At 35.3% G+C, this 19,365-nt stretch overlaps 1 protein-coding gene across 1 annotated transcript in view; it reads left to right on the forward strand.

The window, feature by feature from the left end:
- The window catches only part of CNTN3 (contactin 3), a 247,363-nt gene that overhangs the window by 14,075 nt on the left and 213,923 nt on the right, over positions 1-19,365 (forward strand). Inside the window, exon 2 of the mRNA XM_055343752.1 lies at positions 12,811-12,937. Coding sequence (XP_055199727.1) covers positions 12,811-12,937 — 127 coding nt within the window. The remainder of the gene's footprint in view (positions 1-12,810; positions 12,938-19,365) is intronic.

The following is a 19,365-nucleotide window of genomic DNA, read 5'->3' on the forward strand; positions in this document are numbered from 1 at the left end:
TGATTAGTGTTGCCTGTTGACACGTAGCACTACTGAGTTTCAAGTATTTTTCAAAAAACAGCCGGAGATAGTATTTCCCTGTTCTACTATTCATGGCAGCATCACACATTCCTTCTTATTCTTAGAACCCATGCAACATAAAGTGCAGTCAGGATGTGCCACCCAAGTGATTTTAAAGGCAGATGGCAATCTATATGTGTTTTTTTTATCAGCCTTAAGTCTTTGAAGTAGAACTCCTGGATTTTTAGTCCTCAAATAAGTTGTTCATTAATAGCTGTTCTTTTATAGGATTTTAAAATAACCTTCCCTAATTTTTTGAATAGGAAATGAGAGCCTTTCGTTCCCATCCCGTGTGTGCACAAATGCGAATGATACTTAAATTCAGACATATGTTAAAAAACATATAAAGGGGTCATATACAGATCATGTAATTATGAAGAATTGGCTGTTGAACAGTGTACTACTACATGGGTTTCTGAGTAGCCATCTGTCTTCAGTGAAAAAATGATATTTACTGCAGCACACAATGTAACATTTTTTTTTCTTTTGCTTGATTATGCAGCAAAGAAAATTTAGAATACTCAGTGCTATGGCCATTATTCCTATTATGGGAGAAGAGAGAAAATAAACATTTGGCTAACAACAATATAAAAGAATCTAATGCTTTTTTCCTGCTTCATGGGGTTTTTGAAAGTTCTTTGCTGCTTATTTTGTTGAGTTTCCCATTGATACTACTTTGGCAAATAATTATTTGAAGACACGAAGGAGAGTAAATACTTGTTGGAGAATTGTCTCTCAATGAGAACGGACGCAATAGGTATTATAAAGATGCATTTTTCCCCTTCTTTTTTGAAGTTACCACCCTCCATAGATTAATAAGGACCTTTGGTCTTAGACATAATATTTGCAATTATTTGCTCAAACCAGATACACTGAATGCAGGTGGCAGTGTTCACAAGTACCATGAAGATAAAGGCAATGTCTTGTAGATAAGACAGTCTAATGAATGAAGCCATTTATTAGACTACCTTCTCATAAATTACCATTCCTCAGTCAGATGTAATTAAAAGTTTGATGCAAGTGCTAAGCAAAAATAGGTGATAATATCAAATCCCATTTATTGCACTGCTGCTGCATTAAAAATATTGCTTATCTTTGCATCAAAAACTCTTTAATATTGATATCATCCCTATAACTCAGTGGCTCAGAGAACTTAAATGGCTTCTCTAAAAAGTAGATGTTAATATTTAGGGGAAAAAAGCATATCTAACTCAATGCAAAGGCACTATTCCTCCTATTAGACATATTCCTTCCTAAAGCAGGTGTTGGCAAACTTTTTCATGCAGTATTTAGATAGTAAATATTTTGGGCTTTGTGTGCCATATGGTCTCTGTCATAACTACTGCGCCATTAAAATGTGAAATCAGCCATAGACAATAGATAAACAAGTGAACATGGCTGTCTTCCAATAAAACTTTATTGATGGACACTGAGACTTGAATTTCATATAATTTTCATGTGTCATGAAATATTGTTCTTTTGATTCATGGGTCGTACAAAAACAGATGGCAGTCAAATTTGGCCTCTGCGCATATAGTTTATCGACCTCTGTCCTAAAGCATAATATATGTTTTTTTAAGATCATTTTTTATCAAGCACTTATGTTATTATTTGCAAGGTATTTTGAAATGTACTGTTAGGGAATCAAAAGGATATAGGTCCAGGAAAAAGTAGACAACCTGCACACAAATTACTAAAATACAGATGTTTTGGGAGAGTTATAATCCAATGCACTAAATTTAATTTCTGATAAAGGGAGATTAATTTTGGCTGGACTATCAAAAGATTCCATGTCTTGGATGATAGGAGGGAAATCAGTCATTCCAGGAAGAAGGGTGGTGTGAATGAATTCAAGATAATTTTGTTGGTAAACAAAGTTATTTTCCCATAACTGTGGATGAATTTCTTGCTAACAACCCAAGATGGCTTACTCCCCGAGGGGCTGCCTTCTGGGAAGACTGGGTTGCTCTGTCTGTATGGCATTGCTGAGTTTAGGATTGCCATGGGAAAAAGGAGGCATGATGTTACTAGATCTTTGATATTTTTTCTTAAGGTTAAATTTGACTTCATACCTACTACTTTTGGATTTATAATGAGGCCATTTAATTTAAGTGAAGGGTTTTCTTGTTTTATTCCCCCTCCCCTGAACATTTTATGATCCAAGTCTAATAATGCTGCAGGATAGATTTGGCCCAGTAGCCACCGGTGTATAGCTCTACAAACCAAAATTCCCAAATATGTGTAATGAGCTGTATCATATACATTTTATAAAATTAAAGAATCTCACATTTGAAAAGTCCTGAAAAGACAGTGTAGCTCAGGCCCTTTCCAAAAAGCAAATGTGTTTTCCTAAATAGAGCTCCAGTTCTGAGATGAAGATACAGAAATGTATAGCATACAGGTGACAGATTCAAATCCTAACATTATATCCAACTCTAGAAGATTTAGACTAAAAATTGCATGTTGGTTATATGTTAACTAAATTCATGGTTCACATAAATAATTTATCATGGATTTGGGGATATTTTGCAAAGAGATCTATTTTATGGAACAGTAAAAGCTGTGTAAATGCTAAACTCTCTTAAGAGTAACTTTAAGCAACTTCCTTGGAAATCTGAGTAATAAAGTAGCCCACCAAAAGCTCACTTTTTTTTTTAAATGGCTAAGGCAGCTGTTATATTCAAATGAGTTATTAAAATCCAGAAATGGGGCTTTGCTTCCACACTCGGAAGTTATACAAGAGATGACTGGTAGGGTGCTATTGCTTTTAAGAGTGCTACTTATGTATAGTTTTAATGAAGTTATTCTGTGTAATACAAGTATTCTCAGTATTCAGGAGGGAGTGAATGAATTATAGGTGACCAACATCCTGTAAGTTTTTCAAACAGAAATAGCCATCCAATGATGGTAGATACCTCTGAGAACACAATGGGGGTATTTTTTGAGAGTCATCAGTATAATCATTTAGTTAGCTTATATAAGTCCATATTTTTATGTGATGAATTATGTTGCAGTGGGACATATGTATTCCAGTTAGAGAAAGGATGTTTGCTTAGGGTTATCTTAAGAATGGGCAAATTTGGGCAGCCCCGGTGGCTCAGCGGTTTAGTGCTACCTTCGGCCCGGGGTAATCCTGGAGACTGGAGACCTGAGACTGAGTCTCACAGAAGGTTCCCCACATGGAGCCTGCTTCTCCCTCTGCCTGTGTCTCTGCCTCTCTCTCTCTCTCTCTCTCTCTCTGTCATGAATAAATGAATAAAATCTTTTTTAAAAAAAAGAATGGCCAAATTCATTCTTTTATTTTGATCAGCATTAACATTTTGTAAATTAAAATCATTTGCAAAGAAGCACAAACACACATATTTCTATTCTAACATTAATGTACTAAGTTTTTCAATAGATGTAATATTGATAGACCCGATAAGAAGGTAGAAATGTGTGTTTATTATATTCAGTATCTTCCCAATTTTAAAGATTGGGAATAGGGAAAATATGAGTGAAAAACAAGTAAAGCCAATATAGTCTGATAGGGATACTGTGATGAGTAGAGTACACAAAAATTGTTCTAAGAATTCTGAATGGAGGAAGACTGCTAAGTGGTGATACTGAGTAAAAATCAATAAAAGAATTGAGGGCAGATTTTCTTTAGGCTTCCTGCATGATGGTGGCTTCTTATATGTATCACCAAATGCTTCTCCAGAATGGTGGCGCCAAAAATGTGTATAGAACATTCAATTTAATTCATCCTCTGCAGCCCTGAGGATCATTATTTATATTCTGTTTCAATATTAAGGAAAGCAATAACATTAAAATGAGTGTTTAATATTCACTTTGAATTAGGTGACTCAGTAAATGCAAAGTGTCTAGTAGAGGACCTGGTAAGCAGTGTCTATTTTACCTTCGTAAGTTGATGTTTGAGACTGTGCATTTGTTTAATAAGTATATGTAACGAGGGATTTTGATCCCTGTTATAAAAAAGTAAGAAACTGTGTTTTTCAAAATAAAACATGTTCTTATTTTCTAAGGTTAGCAGCAATGCATAATAGTATTGCTCCCCTCTGCAAGATAACAGAAAATGTAGCAGTTCAGGAGATTTGGGAAACACTCTTGTCATTTCTACATGTTAGGACCACAAGTACTCTTTCCGTTTCAAAAGTAGACAGTGCCTTACTTCACAGCCAAAGTTGGTCTCATTTCTAAGTGGAGAAAATTAAAGAAATACCTTGCAATCATCACAAGTCCCTCCCAAAATAATAATCTAGGACATTGAGGGCAGGAGAGGCATGGTTCTAGACCAGGGATTATCAAATTGGGAATGGAAACTCATTGATGGGTGATGATATTAATATAGTAGGTATGTCTGGCATTTAAAAAATAAAGAATAGGCGAAGGACATTGGGTGGAATAGAATAGAAAAAATGCTATGATCCAGAATGCAATAAAGATTAAGATTATTTCGAGAGACTTTTTTTAATACCTGGTATGTGTGTGTACACACACGTGCCGTGTCTACAATAAATCATGAAAAATAAATTTTAGATGTGGGTAAATGAAAAGTTATGAGAGTAAAGTTGAGAAATTATTTAGTTATTCAAGTTTAGGCAGCTCTGGGACTCCCCGCTACCTTCACCCTGTAGTCCCCGACAGTTTAGGCAACGGTCTTCCTCTGACCTGTTTCTGTGGATCTTTGTTACCTACCACATGGCCCAGTTTAATATCCTTAGTGGTCTAGAAAGAAAAAAAAAAACAGAATCCTTGCTGGGATGAGGGAACTAGATGGTGTTTTATATCTGCAGATATTTACAAACCCTGCCGGCTTCTGCTTACTGAGGTGTAGGCAGGAAACGATTATGCTTTTTTCTAGTTTATGAGATTAACACTGCAAAAATACTACAGAATGCAATCACTAGCTGGTGTTACTTAATAGCTTCTCCATTACAACTGACTTATTATAGAAATTTTTATTGTATTTTTTTCGTAGAAACAGTAGCCTTGAACTGGAGTTCGATATGAAACATTCTTTGTAGAATACACAGATGGAATCATACCTGGACCCCAGAAAGCCTTGATCCAGTGTCTTTGGTAAAGAATAGAAACCATAAACATAATAAACTCTATTAAAACCTTTGAGGGTAGGATGCCTAAGAAATGTTTTTAAAAGAGTTGATTAATGAAGTCTTCAATTCAATATGATTCATGAGAACCTCGTGAATTTGCATATGTCAGAGATGTTCAGTGAGAGTTGGTATAATAGAAAGTAGAGATGTAAGTGGGTTTTTTTTTTACACAAATGAGCCATGGATTGTACACTCCTGTCTGTATTGTGCACATTGCATACTGCATCTAACAATAGCATTGTAACTTTTGTTTTTTTTGTCTTGTCACGTGGAGTTGTTGTTAAACCATCTAGCAAGGAAGGTCTAGGGATTATGGAAGGATGTCGAGGAAGTTCAAAAGCACTAGAACTCACATTCATATAGAGACAAAACATGAATTTAAATAAAGCTGTAAATCATTATGAAAAGATTTTAATCTACAGAGGCTTCAACCCATCACCTAAGCTTTTTTCGCCCAAATACATTATTTCTGCAACATAACAGTCAATTGGTTAACTATTTCATTCATTTGTAAAGAATAGTTCAAAAATCAGAAATATAGCCATTGGCCTAAAAGTATCAAAATGTTGGGCACCTTCAAAATTCTCCCATGTTCTCTTCTTTTACTTAACTATACAAACTGAATATTAATTCAATGAAATAGATTGTAACTTTCATCAAAATATGTAATTAGTGGGGCACCTGGGTGGCTCAGTGGTTGAGCCTTTGGCTCAGGGTGTGATCCCAGGGTCCAGAGATCAAGTCCCACATCGGGCTCCCTGCTTCTCCCTCTGCCTGTGTCTCTGCCTCTCTGTGTCTCCCATGAATAAATAAAATTAAAATATATATATGTCATTAGTTCACTAAATAAAAGTGCTAAAATCCAGATATCTTAACTTTCAACACAACCATAATGTGCATATATGCTTATGGGTGTGGGCATCTTTGTGTGGTTTTTTTTAAAAAAAAAACATATTGCAATGAAAGAAAAGTGCAACTTTTGCTAAAAATTTGTTGTGCTTTGAAAAGTTCTGCCATCCACGGGAGAATTTTTTTTTATTAAACATTTATTTCTAGCACCTGTAAAGCTTAACCCGTCCCTTTCAGTTTTTAATTGTCTAATTATTGCACACTGCTTCCCATGCAGCTTTTTAAAAATTTCTGTTTATGGACAAAACGTGAAATACAGATTGAGCAAATCATGTAGTAAACCACTAATTTGGCAAATTAAATAATTTTTATTGCTTTCTATTGGTCTCTATTATGCTCTCATACTCCAGGTGTTTGCTATACTCCAGCACTTTTTCTTATAACCTAATTGCTTGATAACATTTCCAGATGTGGGAAATGGATAAATTAGTTATTCCTGGTAAGCATTTTCTGTTTCTTTTTCATCTTAAGTACGCTGTATTACTTTTTCCCTTTCTTTCTAGCACGTAGTTCTAGTACATTCAGCAGCACATGACAAAAATCCATTAGAGGTTTATTTTTCTAACATGATGTTTAGGCTTATGTGGTTCATGTTGGTTCAGGAACTCAAAGATGTGAGGACTCTGGGTTAGCTTTTCCGTGATACACACACACACACACACACACACACACACACACACACACACACACACACACACGGTGTCTAGATGGCCATGGGGGTTCCCAGTGTTCCATCCTTCCTCACCTGACAATTTCCATATCAAAGAAGAAAGGAAGCAAAGTCAGCATATCCTTCATCTTTTGTTTTGTTTTGATTTTCCTCAAAATCAGGGTAGAGACTCTTTCCTAAAAGTTTTTAGCAGATTGTCCCATACCTCTTGTTACAGATTGAATTATGTCCCCCTCAGAAATTGTGTGTTGAAGTCTTAATCCCCAGGTCTTCAGAACATGACTTTATTGGATATAGGGTCATTGCAGATGGGAGTAGTTAAGATGAGGTCATTAGGGTGGGCCCTAATCTGTTGTGATTGGTATCCATAAAAAAGGGAAAATTTGGACACAGAGACACACATACAGGGAAGATGACTTGAAGGGACACAGGGAGAAGACAGCCACCTATAAACTAAGTTAACAGGGTTGGAGCAGATTCTTCCCTTATAATAGCCCTCAGAAAAACCAGTCCTTCCCACATCTTGATTTGAGACTTCTAGCCTGCAGAACTGTGAGACAGTAATTTTCTGTTGTTTAAACAATCCAGTTTGTGGTGCTCTGTCATGGCAGACCTCACAAACTAATACATACCCCTCTTGGGCTGTTACTAGTCTCAGAACCCAATCTTCTTTGTCTTCCCTTCTTCCCAGCAAGAACTACAAAGAGTTCTGGGAATGTAGCTTATCTGGTGCTTTCTGTATCTTTGATAAAAGGCAGATTCTGAAAGCAAAGAAAAAGAACGTTTGAGTCGACAATCATCATATCTGTTACAGTTAGTTTCTTAAAAACTGCACGTGTTTGGCATTCAAATATTTGTATAAGAAATGAATTAAGGTATGCCTGGGTGGCTCAGCAGTTGAGCATTTGCCTTTGGCTCAGGGCGTGATCCTGGAGTCCTGGGATCGAGTCCCACATCAGGCTCCCTGCATGGCATCTGCTTCTCCCTCTGCCTATGTCTCTGCCTCTCTCTCTCATGAATAAGTAAATAAAATATTTAAAAAATGAATTAAGATTGAATTCTTTATGCTCTGGGCTTTGGGAGAATATAAATGGAATTTTATTTTTGTCATTTCTTGTTTGTTTGGCATTTTTTAGCTCCACGCCCCCAATGCCAAAGATAAAAAAAAAAAAAAAAGTTGATGCCTCACTGCTATAAAATGTTTCCATCTTTAATTTTTTTTTTCTATAGAATAGTAGGGACTAGAGTACAGATCTCATTTCACTGGTGATGTATTACTTTTATTTTCTCTGACCTAGGGTAGAGCTCATTATGTCTGGTTTAAATACCTCATGAGTAGATTGACTATTCCTTTCTAGCTCCACCTTCTCTTAAATTCTGCTTTAAATAGCAGTGCCCACCCTAGCTCCCTTTTTGGATTTACCCTCTTCATTTCAAAATATCCTTTAGTTTTGCATTATGTAGATATGATGTAAATAAGTGAGAGAAAATAGGATACGCTTTCCTTTTTCCATAGGAATTTCAGAGATACCATGATGGTCTTTTAGGAATTTTATTTCTTATAGTAAAAGTAATCCAACTGCCTGGAATGCTTTGTCTATTTCTCTTTGTCAGCCTTCATAAAAACTGTATAGAGTGTGACTATTAGAATTGATTGACCACAGATTGATCTTTTAGGTGACATTACCTTAGGAGCTCATAAAGCTTGTACTTACATTCAAAGGTAGTTATTCTGAGTAGCCCGTGGGCGTTTGGGGGAAAAAATAACACCTCAGGATTGGACTTTTGGACTTATTAATCCTGTTCGGAAATGTTATATGCCCTTTATTTTAGGCTGTAAACTTAAAATGGAGCTTTGGAGTCAGGCTAGCATATCAAAAAAATGCCCCTGTCACAAAAAGTAAAGTTTAGCATCAATCTAAATGTTACATTGAATCCATTTCGTTAGGCAGGAGGCCTCCTTCTGTTCTCAGCCAAGCTTCTTTTTTTGCTGGTTATGAATATCCGTGTGAATCGTCAAGGTTCTGTCCTTTTGAGGATCAAAATTCATTTTGAAGAAAATGCTGGATAATTTCTTTTCGATTAGCAAGGACTTCAGAATATCTTTGTTTTAAATTTATGTCACCAGCAAGAGACTACAACATTATACTCCAGCATCTCTTACTTCATTCTGGTGAAGCAGGACTGAGTGGTCTTTGTCTCTTTTCAGAGTATGAAGCATGAACTGAACTGTCATGTTTGATTATTAATTTGTACTTACATTTTGGGAGGCTTTTGAATGGCTGCTGAAGGTCTAAAAGGCCTTTAGGAACTTTAATTTCAGAAAGGGTGGGTATGTACCTCGCAGGCTGGAAAAGTCCAGGGTTATCAGGAAATACTAAAACTTAAAAGGCAAGCTAATGGTTAATTTTTGCCTTTAACCATATTTAGAACTGTCTGGCTTATTGGAAAGGGAAGCACAACAAGAATAGGATTATTGGGGTCGGATCCCAGGTTTCTCACCCAAAAAAACCTGTTACCGAGGTTGGGTTTTTTAATTGGTCCTTGCCTCATTTCTTTCTGTTGGGGAGGCCTAAAAACTGTAAGTTGAGAACATAAGCTCTGAAATTAAAATCTTAGCTTTATCAATCACTAGTTGTAAAAAAAAAAAGTATATGCCTTAAACTGAGTTATTGTGAGAATTCCTTCATTCATCTTTTTCATTCAATAAATGTGGAATATCTTCCATGTTCTAGGAGTTGAGGATACAACGATGAATTAGATAAAAATAACAAGTGCATATGTGAACATGTATAATGTTTATAAATAGTGAAATTCAGTGAGATGTGCTTTGGTACCTCTGTGAAAGGTGGAAGTGAGGGGTGGGTGGAAGGACATTTAAGCCGAGAAGATGACATTTATGCCAATTTCTGAATGACAAAAGGAAATCAGAGCAGAGAATAACAAGGGTGGTGGGGGCTGAGCCCAAATGTGACAACGGTCAGCATGAACTCAGAGGTATAGATGAGGATGGTGGTGGAGGATGGTAGTGTTACAGGGTGGTACCACAGCTGGACCTCATAGAGTAGGGGATGGAGTCAGATATACTCTGAGAATAAGGGAGGCAAGGCTTGTAATTTCCTTAGTACAGTGCCTGGCACATAAATGTAAGTAAATTAGCTATTGTTGCCATTCTCTAAAAAAGATCTCAGAATAAAAAGGCTTCTAGTTATTTAGCAGCCTCATTTAAAATTAATAATAGTCTCTAGAGAATAATTAGAGTATCTCTTGGGATTTGACTTGTGTTCGAAGATGATGGAATGGACATTTTGATTTGCATTGTGGTCACTTATAGGGAATTTTTAAAAAACACCTCTTTGTGTCTTTTTCATTGAAATCCCCCCCCCTTCTTATCTTGACTTAATTTTCCTTTTGTCAGCTTCTCTTCCCAACCTTCCTGGAGTTTTCAAATCTACACCATTATGTTACTATAGTATTGTTTTCAGGCTTTACACATATCAGAGTTTGTTGGAATGATGACGCTATACCAACTTACACGTGAACAAAATATATTAGCTACTCAAAGTGAATTAAGAGCTATTAGACCAGAAAAAAGTTCTATGAAAAATTCACCGTTTTTGTAAATATTTACAAATAGGTATTAGAATTATTTTCAACTTTCTAAGACAGTAAATGTGACTGTTAAAGCCAGCTGTCTTGTTTGTGTTTATTTTTGTGCAGTAAACTTACTTAGGGGTAAAAATCAGGAAAATGACCACATCGAATCTTTTGGTAGGGGTGTTAATAGCTATTTCAAAATCCATTTCTTCAAAATCCTTTTCTTCATGGAAAAGGAAAACTTTTTCCTTATGTTATTTTCCTCTCAGAGGTAAATAAAAACCAGGGACTAAAGAGGATAGCAAGCCGTTTTCTTAAGGTGTGGTTGGTTTTAGTGAGGGTTAATTTAGTGGTGATGTTGCAGTGGAAAGGGTGTCTAGATTTAGCTAGACTTTGAGGTATAAGTGTACAGTCCCTACACTACCCTCATTTCTAACACCAACTTCAAGTTCTGGCTTTGATAATTTGCTAGAAGGACCAACAGGAGCCACTGAAAGCTATTATAATTGTGATTACAGGTGATTATAGTTTATTATAGGGAAAGGATACATGCTCAAATCAGCCAAAGGAGGAAACCCATAGCATAACATCTGGAAGGGTCCTAATGCTAAGCTTTTGTTGTTCTCAGGATGAGTAAACCTCCTGGTATTGATGTGTGTTAATAAGCAAGGACTACTGCTAACAAGGGAAACTCACCAAGCCTCAGTGTTGAGAGTTTTTACTGGGGCATTGTTACCTAAATGGCACATGTGTAGTTGAGCTCAGTTGCCTAAGTCAGCTCCTACCTCATGACTCAAATATCCATCATCAGTCACGTGTTGGGCTTTCTGGTATGGTCAATCTCCATCCGACACTGTCAGATGTGGCTGGTCCTACCCTCAGATCCAGTGTGGCTAGGCCCTACCCTAAACAAAGGCATTCTGATCATGTATGACATTGGCTACCTACCAGAAGCTGAGAGCCAAGACCAGATGAAGGGCAAGGCTACATTTTGAGTATAAAACAGGAGGGTATTCCTGCCTAGAATCTGGACTCAGATGTTCCAGAGGGTGTGCATTCTGAAATGCTGTGTGAACTTGCCCCTGTCACCTAACCACTTTTAGGCCTAGTGCTTCTCTCCTGTTCACTGGGAATAATGATCTCTGCAAAGATTAATCAGATACTGTCATGTAGGATTCACGCACTGGCATCAGCTGCTGCTGCTGTTTTCATCATGTCCGTGATTATTTTCAGTATCATGTTATTTTATTATTCTTGTTATTAAGGTAAATACTTCTTATGAATGAGCGTTATTACCATTTGAAGTAGCCAAAATACAAGTTTCTAGCTTCTGGACTTTTGAGTGGGGAGCTTTTCCAACCTGTTTTCTTTGTCCGACTACTTGTAAGCTCTCCTTGTCTCTTAGTCTGTTTATTCATTCTTTGCTTCAGCAGAAATTCCTCCCATTTTACTGAGCATTCCAAGATAGGAGAGTAGATTTCTCTCTCTCTCTCATTTTTTCCTGTGAATTTGTTTGTTTTCAGAAATGCTTTGGCAATGATTGTACAACTAAAGTAGCATAAGCATTTGTTGATGGCATTATCCCATTCCTTTTTAAATTCTGAGTACAAAGACAGATTTTTGTTTTTGTATATATGTGGAAATTCTCAGAAAATACTCAATTTTTCTTCACAAAGTAAAAAAAAACCTTTTATTTTTTGAAAGATTTTATTTATTTATTCATGAGAGACAGAGAGAGGCAGAGACACAGGCAGAGGGAGAAGCAGGCTCCATGCAGGGAGCCCGATGTGGGACTCGATCCCTGGACTCGAGGATCACACACTGGGCTGAAGGCAGGAAGCAGGCACTAAACTGTTGAGCCATCCAGGCATCCCAGTAAAAAACCTTTTAAATGATACTTCCTCAGAGTTGCATCCTTCTCTTCACTTGGCTGGTAATAAAGTGGAAATACCACCAAATGTTGAGTGTTTTGAGGTCAAAACAGAAAAATAATATTGTCAACCTTCAGATTTGCATGCATGGCAGATTTTGTAAGAAAGTCATGGTCAGGTATTCAACTCGTTTTGAATACAACTTTACTTTTGTAATGAGACAGAAAGACCTCCTACAAGAGGATGTTCACCAGTGAAAAGTTAGGTAGACTTTGTATTATAAAAAGTAATTTGTACAGCCTTACTTATACTTTTAAGGAATTTCACTAATATGGCAAGGTTTTTTAATATAAATTTTCATTGTCTCATACATGTTTCTAGGCTGTCAACAGTTTAACTGATGCTCATTAGCAAAGCAATGCCTGCAGAGCATGTTTTACGGACAACGGAAACAATACCTGCTGTTTCTTCTTTTTCTTTAAAGAGCAGATACTGGTTGCTTATTTTTCTTCAATTCTAGGATGCGGCTTTTACAGTGCCTTTTACTTATTGTGATTATTTGTTTGGATGTCTTCCACCCATGCAGGTGAGCTTCTCTTACAAGGTCCAGTGTTTATCAGAGAGCCCAGCAACAGCATTTTCCCTGTGGGTTCAGAGGATAAAAAAATAACTTTAAATTGTGAAGCAAGAGGCAACCCTTCACCTCATTACAGGTATAGTGGCAAGTTTCAAATACAAATTAAGAAATAATCATGTAGCAATTGTGACCTTTTTTGTTTCAATATAGTCATGGCATCACTAAGAAATAATACATGAAACTGTAGTTGTATGCTGTGTTCAACAGATATCATATGTAAACATTTGGATCCATACTTTATATATTTGATTATTCACTTTACAAGAAGATTTTTTGATTTAAAAAAGACATAGTAGAATATCTTAAATAAACAATGTCTATTCACTGATTTATAGTGCAACTTAATGTAAAATTTGTGTTTATAAAATGTAGTCATTGGGAACATACCCATTGTGGGGATGAAGTCAAATGTTCCAAAGGTATTTAGAAAACATAGTTTTAATAAAAGACACTTTTCAGCGTTCATACTTCTTTCTTTACCATTTTACTATGTGTTTGAAGTAAATTAAATATAGAAGAATAAAATACATTCTCACTAAAGTCATTTTAAGTATTCTTGGAGAGAAATTATATTTAATTTAGTAGTTTTTTCATGTAAAAGTTTGCATTTTTCAGATTACATGAATAATACTTGTTAACTGAAAACTTTCAAACATCACAGAAAGGTATAAGGAAAGAAAAAAAAATGTGAATTCCCATCACCTTAAGATAAAAATATTAACATTTGGGGGACAAGGGTAGATTATTTGGACGGGATGGGTATTTACTTTATGAAAGAACACAAGATTAACAATTTTTACTGTTAGATGTGCTTAGGTGACCCAATTTAATGAAGAAATGAATTATTGATAAATAGCATATGCTGCTTTCATGTAAGTGGCTACAAAAAAGTGCTTGAGGCACCTTGAAAACAACATGCTCTTTTGAATACTTGTGAGCATTTGTCTCAAAAACTCTGTTTACAGTATTAGTTTCTTGGCAAAACCTTTTCTATAACCTGCAGAACAAGCATATTTCAGACTATATTAATAAAATTCTAAGTGTTTAGAGTAGTAATGTAGATCGTATTGAACTTCTATTGTTTTCTTAATTATTACATTTAAGTAATAGAAGGCAACATTCATTGTTAAATTGGGTCAGCATTGGGTAGACCTTCGTATTTTTGCCTTTGGAAGTAATCGAGGTCAGTCTCTTTCAACAATATTCAAGACATGTTTATTGAGCACCTGTTAAAAAAAATAAACAACGATTCCAGGTTACTAGTCAGAATTGACAGAGGTGATAAAAAGTTTTCTCTCTGCCTCTTCCTCACCCGGTAGAAATAAGAAAAGTATAACATATAAGATTAAAAAAATTGTATTTTATGAGATAGTACAATTAATCAGACACAAGCACAGGTAACATCTGAAAATAATTTCCTCTTTGGGGGAATGATGAACAGATCAATAATAATAATAAGATGTTATCATCAAAACTTTTCACCCAGCATTTTCGTAGGGCATTCTAACATTTTCTAAATGCACTCATTTGTTTCTTCCTGAAACAGATTATCCATTTAGATATGACTATAATATGACAAAGTATCCATATGAATGACTTACCTGTGGATTGTTTCTGTTTTCAGTAAAGTTGTATTCCCAGCATTTATCTTATGAATAATTTGATGATAAATGTATTCAGCTGAAAAATTGTCAAGATGCAAGATTTAGTCAGACAGGAGTGTATTTCTAAATGAATAGTATAATTATGTTTGTAAAATTTTATCAAATAGCAAGAAGTCTTGAGCTCAGAAATGCAGAAGTACTCTTTTGTTGCAATCATTTCTTTATATATTGAGTATTTATTTTAATGCCAGGGAGTGTGTTTTTAAACATACTGACAACATGTATAAAATGTTGATGAAGAGGGCTTGTCATTTACATAGTGCTTCTTGTATTTTATGATGCGGCCTGAAATATTCTATGTTGCCATTTAAAGAAAATCTGTACCTGAAACTAGGAGATACATGACTTAAATTTATTAATCAGTTTTATGTCTGATAAATGAAGAAATTTAACATGCTAAGTTTTAAAGTATTTGGTTTGTAGCCAAATAGCCCAGATACTTTTATTATGGCTCTAAAGATTTTCTAAAGACTTGTAACCAATTTTATATTACAAAACTAAGGGTTATATTACAAAACTAAGGGTTATATTACAAAACTAAGGGTTTTTAGTCACTGAAAGTCAAGACCTTGAAAAAGCACAAGGGAACCTCTTTACATTGTGAAAATATTAGGCTTTTATATAACAACTCGGTTATTCATGTTATCCTTGTAAGAGGTTATGCTGATAGAGTAAATAGGAGTATAGAACAATGTAGGTTGTAATCATGAACTTGTCTATTTAGACAGTGCCTTCAGTTGTGGCCTGTTTTTTTTTTTTTTTCTCCTAGTCAGTCATGTAATGATCTACAGTAGTCTTTAAATATTTTAGGAGAAAATATGCTTGTTTATTCTTATTTTTTACTAGCCTTTAAAAACTATAGATTAATGGTATGAGTATGGAGTAACATTGAAGACATAAAAATGGGGATTTTCTTTTTTACATGAAATCAGAGAAAGGATTTTTTTATAAGTATTTATAAATAGACGCTGTTAGATAGATAAATAGATACCATAGAAGAAAATCAGTGGTTCATGTGAAATTACAATTTAAAGACAATCCAAACATGTTTCCCAAGATTAAGAATAAAGTTTAAGAGTCTTATAAAAGAATATCCTCCATAAGCCACAGCCTGTCTTGTAGACTGAGACAGATTTATCTGATGAGAGATCTTTTCTTGAGTCTCCCATTGGGTAAAAAGAACTCTTAATTGGTCATATTAGAAATCCAAAAGTTCAGAAATTCTCAAGAGAAATTACTTGTGTTAGGGTTTAATTGAGAATTTTATTCTTTCTTTTGCATCTCCCCACTGAAGCCCCAAAGCCTATATTTAAAGGTTAATTAGTATTCATTCTCATTGTAATTGCCGATGATGCTGAAAGAGATTACCCTGAGGGAATATTAATAACTTTTTTAAATGGGAGGGGTTTCTCTGACTTTTCCTGGGGTTATAAAAGCTCACCATTTGCTCAGATGAAAGACCCCAAATAGGAAGAACCCTGGTCACTTCCACTGATATCATTCACCCTTTAAAGGAACTACATATTTGAGCTAGGGTGGGATAAAATATGCAAATACCTGTAGGGACCAGGGAAGTAGTAAAGCTAAAAGAGGTGGGCGTGCCTTGGGAACATATAGAAACTTTGAATAATGACTGGAAACTGTCCAACACAGCCACAAGCCTATTGAGTAGTCATGACCACTTCTCAACACTGGCCAATGGTTACCATTCAGGAATCTTAGTCCAGTGTAATAGAAGGCTTTCAAGAGATGTTTTAAAATTCAGATATTTTCTCTTTGGAATCTCTCTACTTCTATTATTGACTTGGCCTTTTTTAAAATTATTGTAATGTAGGCCAAAGAAAATAAGTCTTAAAGTGGAATGTGGCCCATGTGGGCTTTATGTTTTCAATATTTAGTCGAGCTTGAGATTTCAGAGCTGTGTTGTTCAATATGGTAGCCAGTAGCCAGAAGTTGGCCCTATAGATTTAAATCAGTTAAATTAAAAATATATTTCCTCAGTAAAGGCAGCCTTATTTCAAGTGCTGAGTAGGCACATGTGGCTAATAGCTACTGTAAACTGATGACCATTTTTATGCTTCCAGAAAGTTCTTTTGGATGGCACTGCTGTAGACTGATCCTTGAATCCATAGCTTTTCTGTTTTTTTCTCCTTAAAAGGAAATAACCACAACATTATTTTCTTGCAGCTCTATATAATAAGTAAACTATGTTAATAAAGTACACTGTGAACAATATCAGATATACAAGTTATAAAGACTAAATATCATTGCAAAATATCATCTCCCCTGGCCACAGGTTCTCCCTTTGAAGTATGGCTCCCTATAATGGAATTTACCAGAAGTCTACTACATGTATTCAGAGGGCACCTTTCCTCTTAGTGTCATAAAAAGTTTTGAATGGTGTCAGAAAAAAACATGAAAAAAAATAGCTAATAGTGTAAGTAATCAAAACCCAAGAAAAATGTAGAAGTTGGATTTTAAATATTACAGATGGAAGTGTAAAAATTAATTCACATCATTTGTTGTTGTTCTTTGTATTTTTGAAGTGGAGTGAGGAGGAAGGATAACACATGAAGGTCAAAACCAAGTTAAATCAGTTGGGTCACATTCGTATTCTTAACTAATCACTGGGGCCAAGACATGCATTGTTCTGAATGGCCAGGCCTGGTCACCTGAGGAGTGGCCTCTTGGATGGGAGTGAGCGGGCCTTGCTACCAGAAAGAGCAAACATGGATGCAGAGAAGGCAGGAATAGCAAACCTCTTCTGTAATTCTTGTAGGGATAATTTTAAGGCAGTCACTGATCAATTTGAACCACGCTATAATTGTGCAAACTGAAAGTTGCTTTTAATCCCAGTGGGTTTTTTTTCTTAAATGTATATGTTTAAAATTTATCAGTGAGTGAGAAATGGGAATCTGTGTCATAAAACACATTTTAAAAACTTAATTTTTAAAAACACAGCATTGCAATTTAACTCATTTATATCTTTGGCAATTATTGCTGAAGCCTAACTAGTTATTTTTGGATAAAGTATTGAATATGCAAATTCGAACATTCATTCTTTCAAGGGCTGCAATTATTCTCATCACTTCAGTAAACATATTAACAAACATTGCATTTGAACACAAATGCATTTGCTTATTAACTTGAAAGCCGCATCTAAAACCGCAAATTGCTTCTGTGATTAAATTCCTAATTTTCCTGTCAAACCCCAAATAAAGTATTGCCTGTTGATTTAACAAGTGTTTAGTGTGGGCTTATTTCCCAAACCTAGCCCCGCTCCCTAAATATTTCAGTAAATTATTTTGTTCTTCTCGCTTTGTTTTATGTTGAAGTCTAACATGTCACACTCGTTTTTCACTAGTATATTGTTTATATTTCCATTTTCATAACCAGATTTGGTGTGATAGTGTAGATATGCTGAAGGATTACTTTTGTATAATCAACTGTGAGGTAAATTATATCCAGGGATTATTTCAAAACTACCTGAAGTCACTCAGTTTTGTTTCAGTTTCACAGGGTAACAGTCTCTAACTTTGTTATCACATTCTAGAGAAAGACCCTGTTTGGGGCTCGGTGCCTTAAATTATACTGACAAGCTAGAGCTGTGCTTATATTCATGATTGTTGTTCCATGCTAGTGAGATTTTCTGTAAGAGTTGCCATCTCCTGTAATAACTAGTATGGTAAATAAATAATAACTAATAAAGTAAATGAAATAAATATGCATTAATTCTTCATCTTTGAGATGTTTATTGCTAATATGGATAATCTCAGTGAGGAGTTTAGATATGGTTAGGTTACTCCACTCAGAAAACTTCTATAAGCACCTACCGTGAACCACCTATTATGACTGGTGGTGGGAATTCAGCAGTGATTGAAACAGTCATCATTCATCGGAGGTCATGCTTTCAAAAGCACTTTTCAACTCTAAAAATTTAGGCTTTTCATACTTTTTTAAAAGATGTTTTATTTATTTATTTATTTATTCATGAGAGACACAGAGAGGCAAAGACATAGACAGAGGGAGAAGCAAGCTTTTCATACTGATTTAACTTATTGTATAAATTCATGTTTGCTTACACATGCAGAGTCATATACTCACTCTTACACATAGTTTTTTGTATTAGAAGGCAATTCGGTCACTGATGTTTTAGCCTATTTCCCAGAAGTAACAAGTATAGTTTTCATCATGAAAACGTAATAACTAAAAACAAACAAACAAAAAAATAAAAATAAAAATAAAAAATAAAAAATAAAAAATAAAAAAAAAGAAAACGTAATAACTGCCAGTTGAAATAGTTTCTATGTCAGGTACCTTATGCTGTTATACTCAAAATTCAAAATCTATTGGCTCAAGGGCATGTATGTTTTAAAGAAATTGTATTAAAAAAATGTTTAGGGAGAAATTGGCCATAGACTTCCACCATTCCATTGAATAGGCTTGGCCAAATCTCCTTACTCCACCCGCCCAGCCTCTCTCCAGTGAGGAGGTACCAGCACCCTGTTGTGTAGAGGATACAGGTGAGATTTTAGGAGAAGTGGATTGATCAAATTCATGTTGTCTCAGGAATTCCAGCAGAGCATGAAGCCCAGGACTTCTCATTCCATCTCCCAACTTGTACTTATCGGCCCGGAAGCAAATTAACATATAACCTCCCCATGAAGAAATAGAAGGGGATGAGAGCTCATTGCTTGAGAATCGGTAGATTTGTGAAATATGAATATTAAACCATTTCTCACTTGTGGTTTCTAAAAGCAAATCCTAATTTGTGTAGAATGAGCATTTGAACACTGAAGGCTGGCAGTGAACTTATAAGTTCATTCAAGAGTGTTACAAC

This window comes from Nyctereutes procyonoides, unplaced genomic scaffold (genome assembly GCF_905146905.1).
Source record: "Nyctereutes procyonoides isolate TBG_1078 unplaced genomic scaffold, NYPRO_anot_genome, whole genome shotgun sequence".
NCBI classification, from domain to species: Eukaryota; Metazoa; Chordata; class Mammalia; order Carnivora; family Canidae; genus Nyctereutes; species Nyctereutes procyonoides.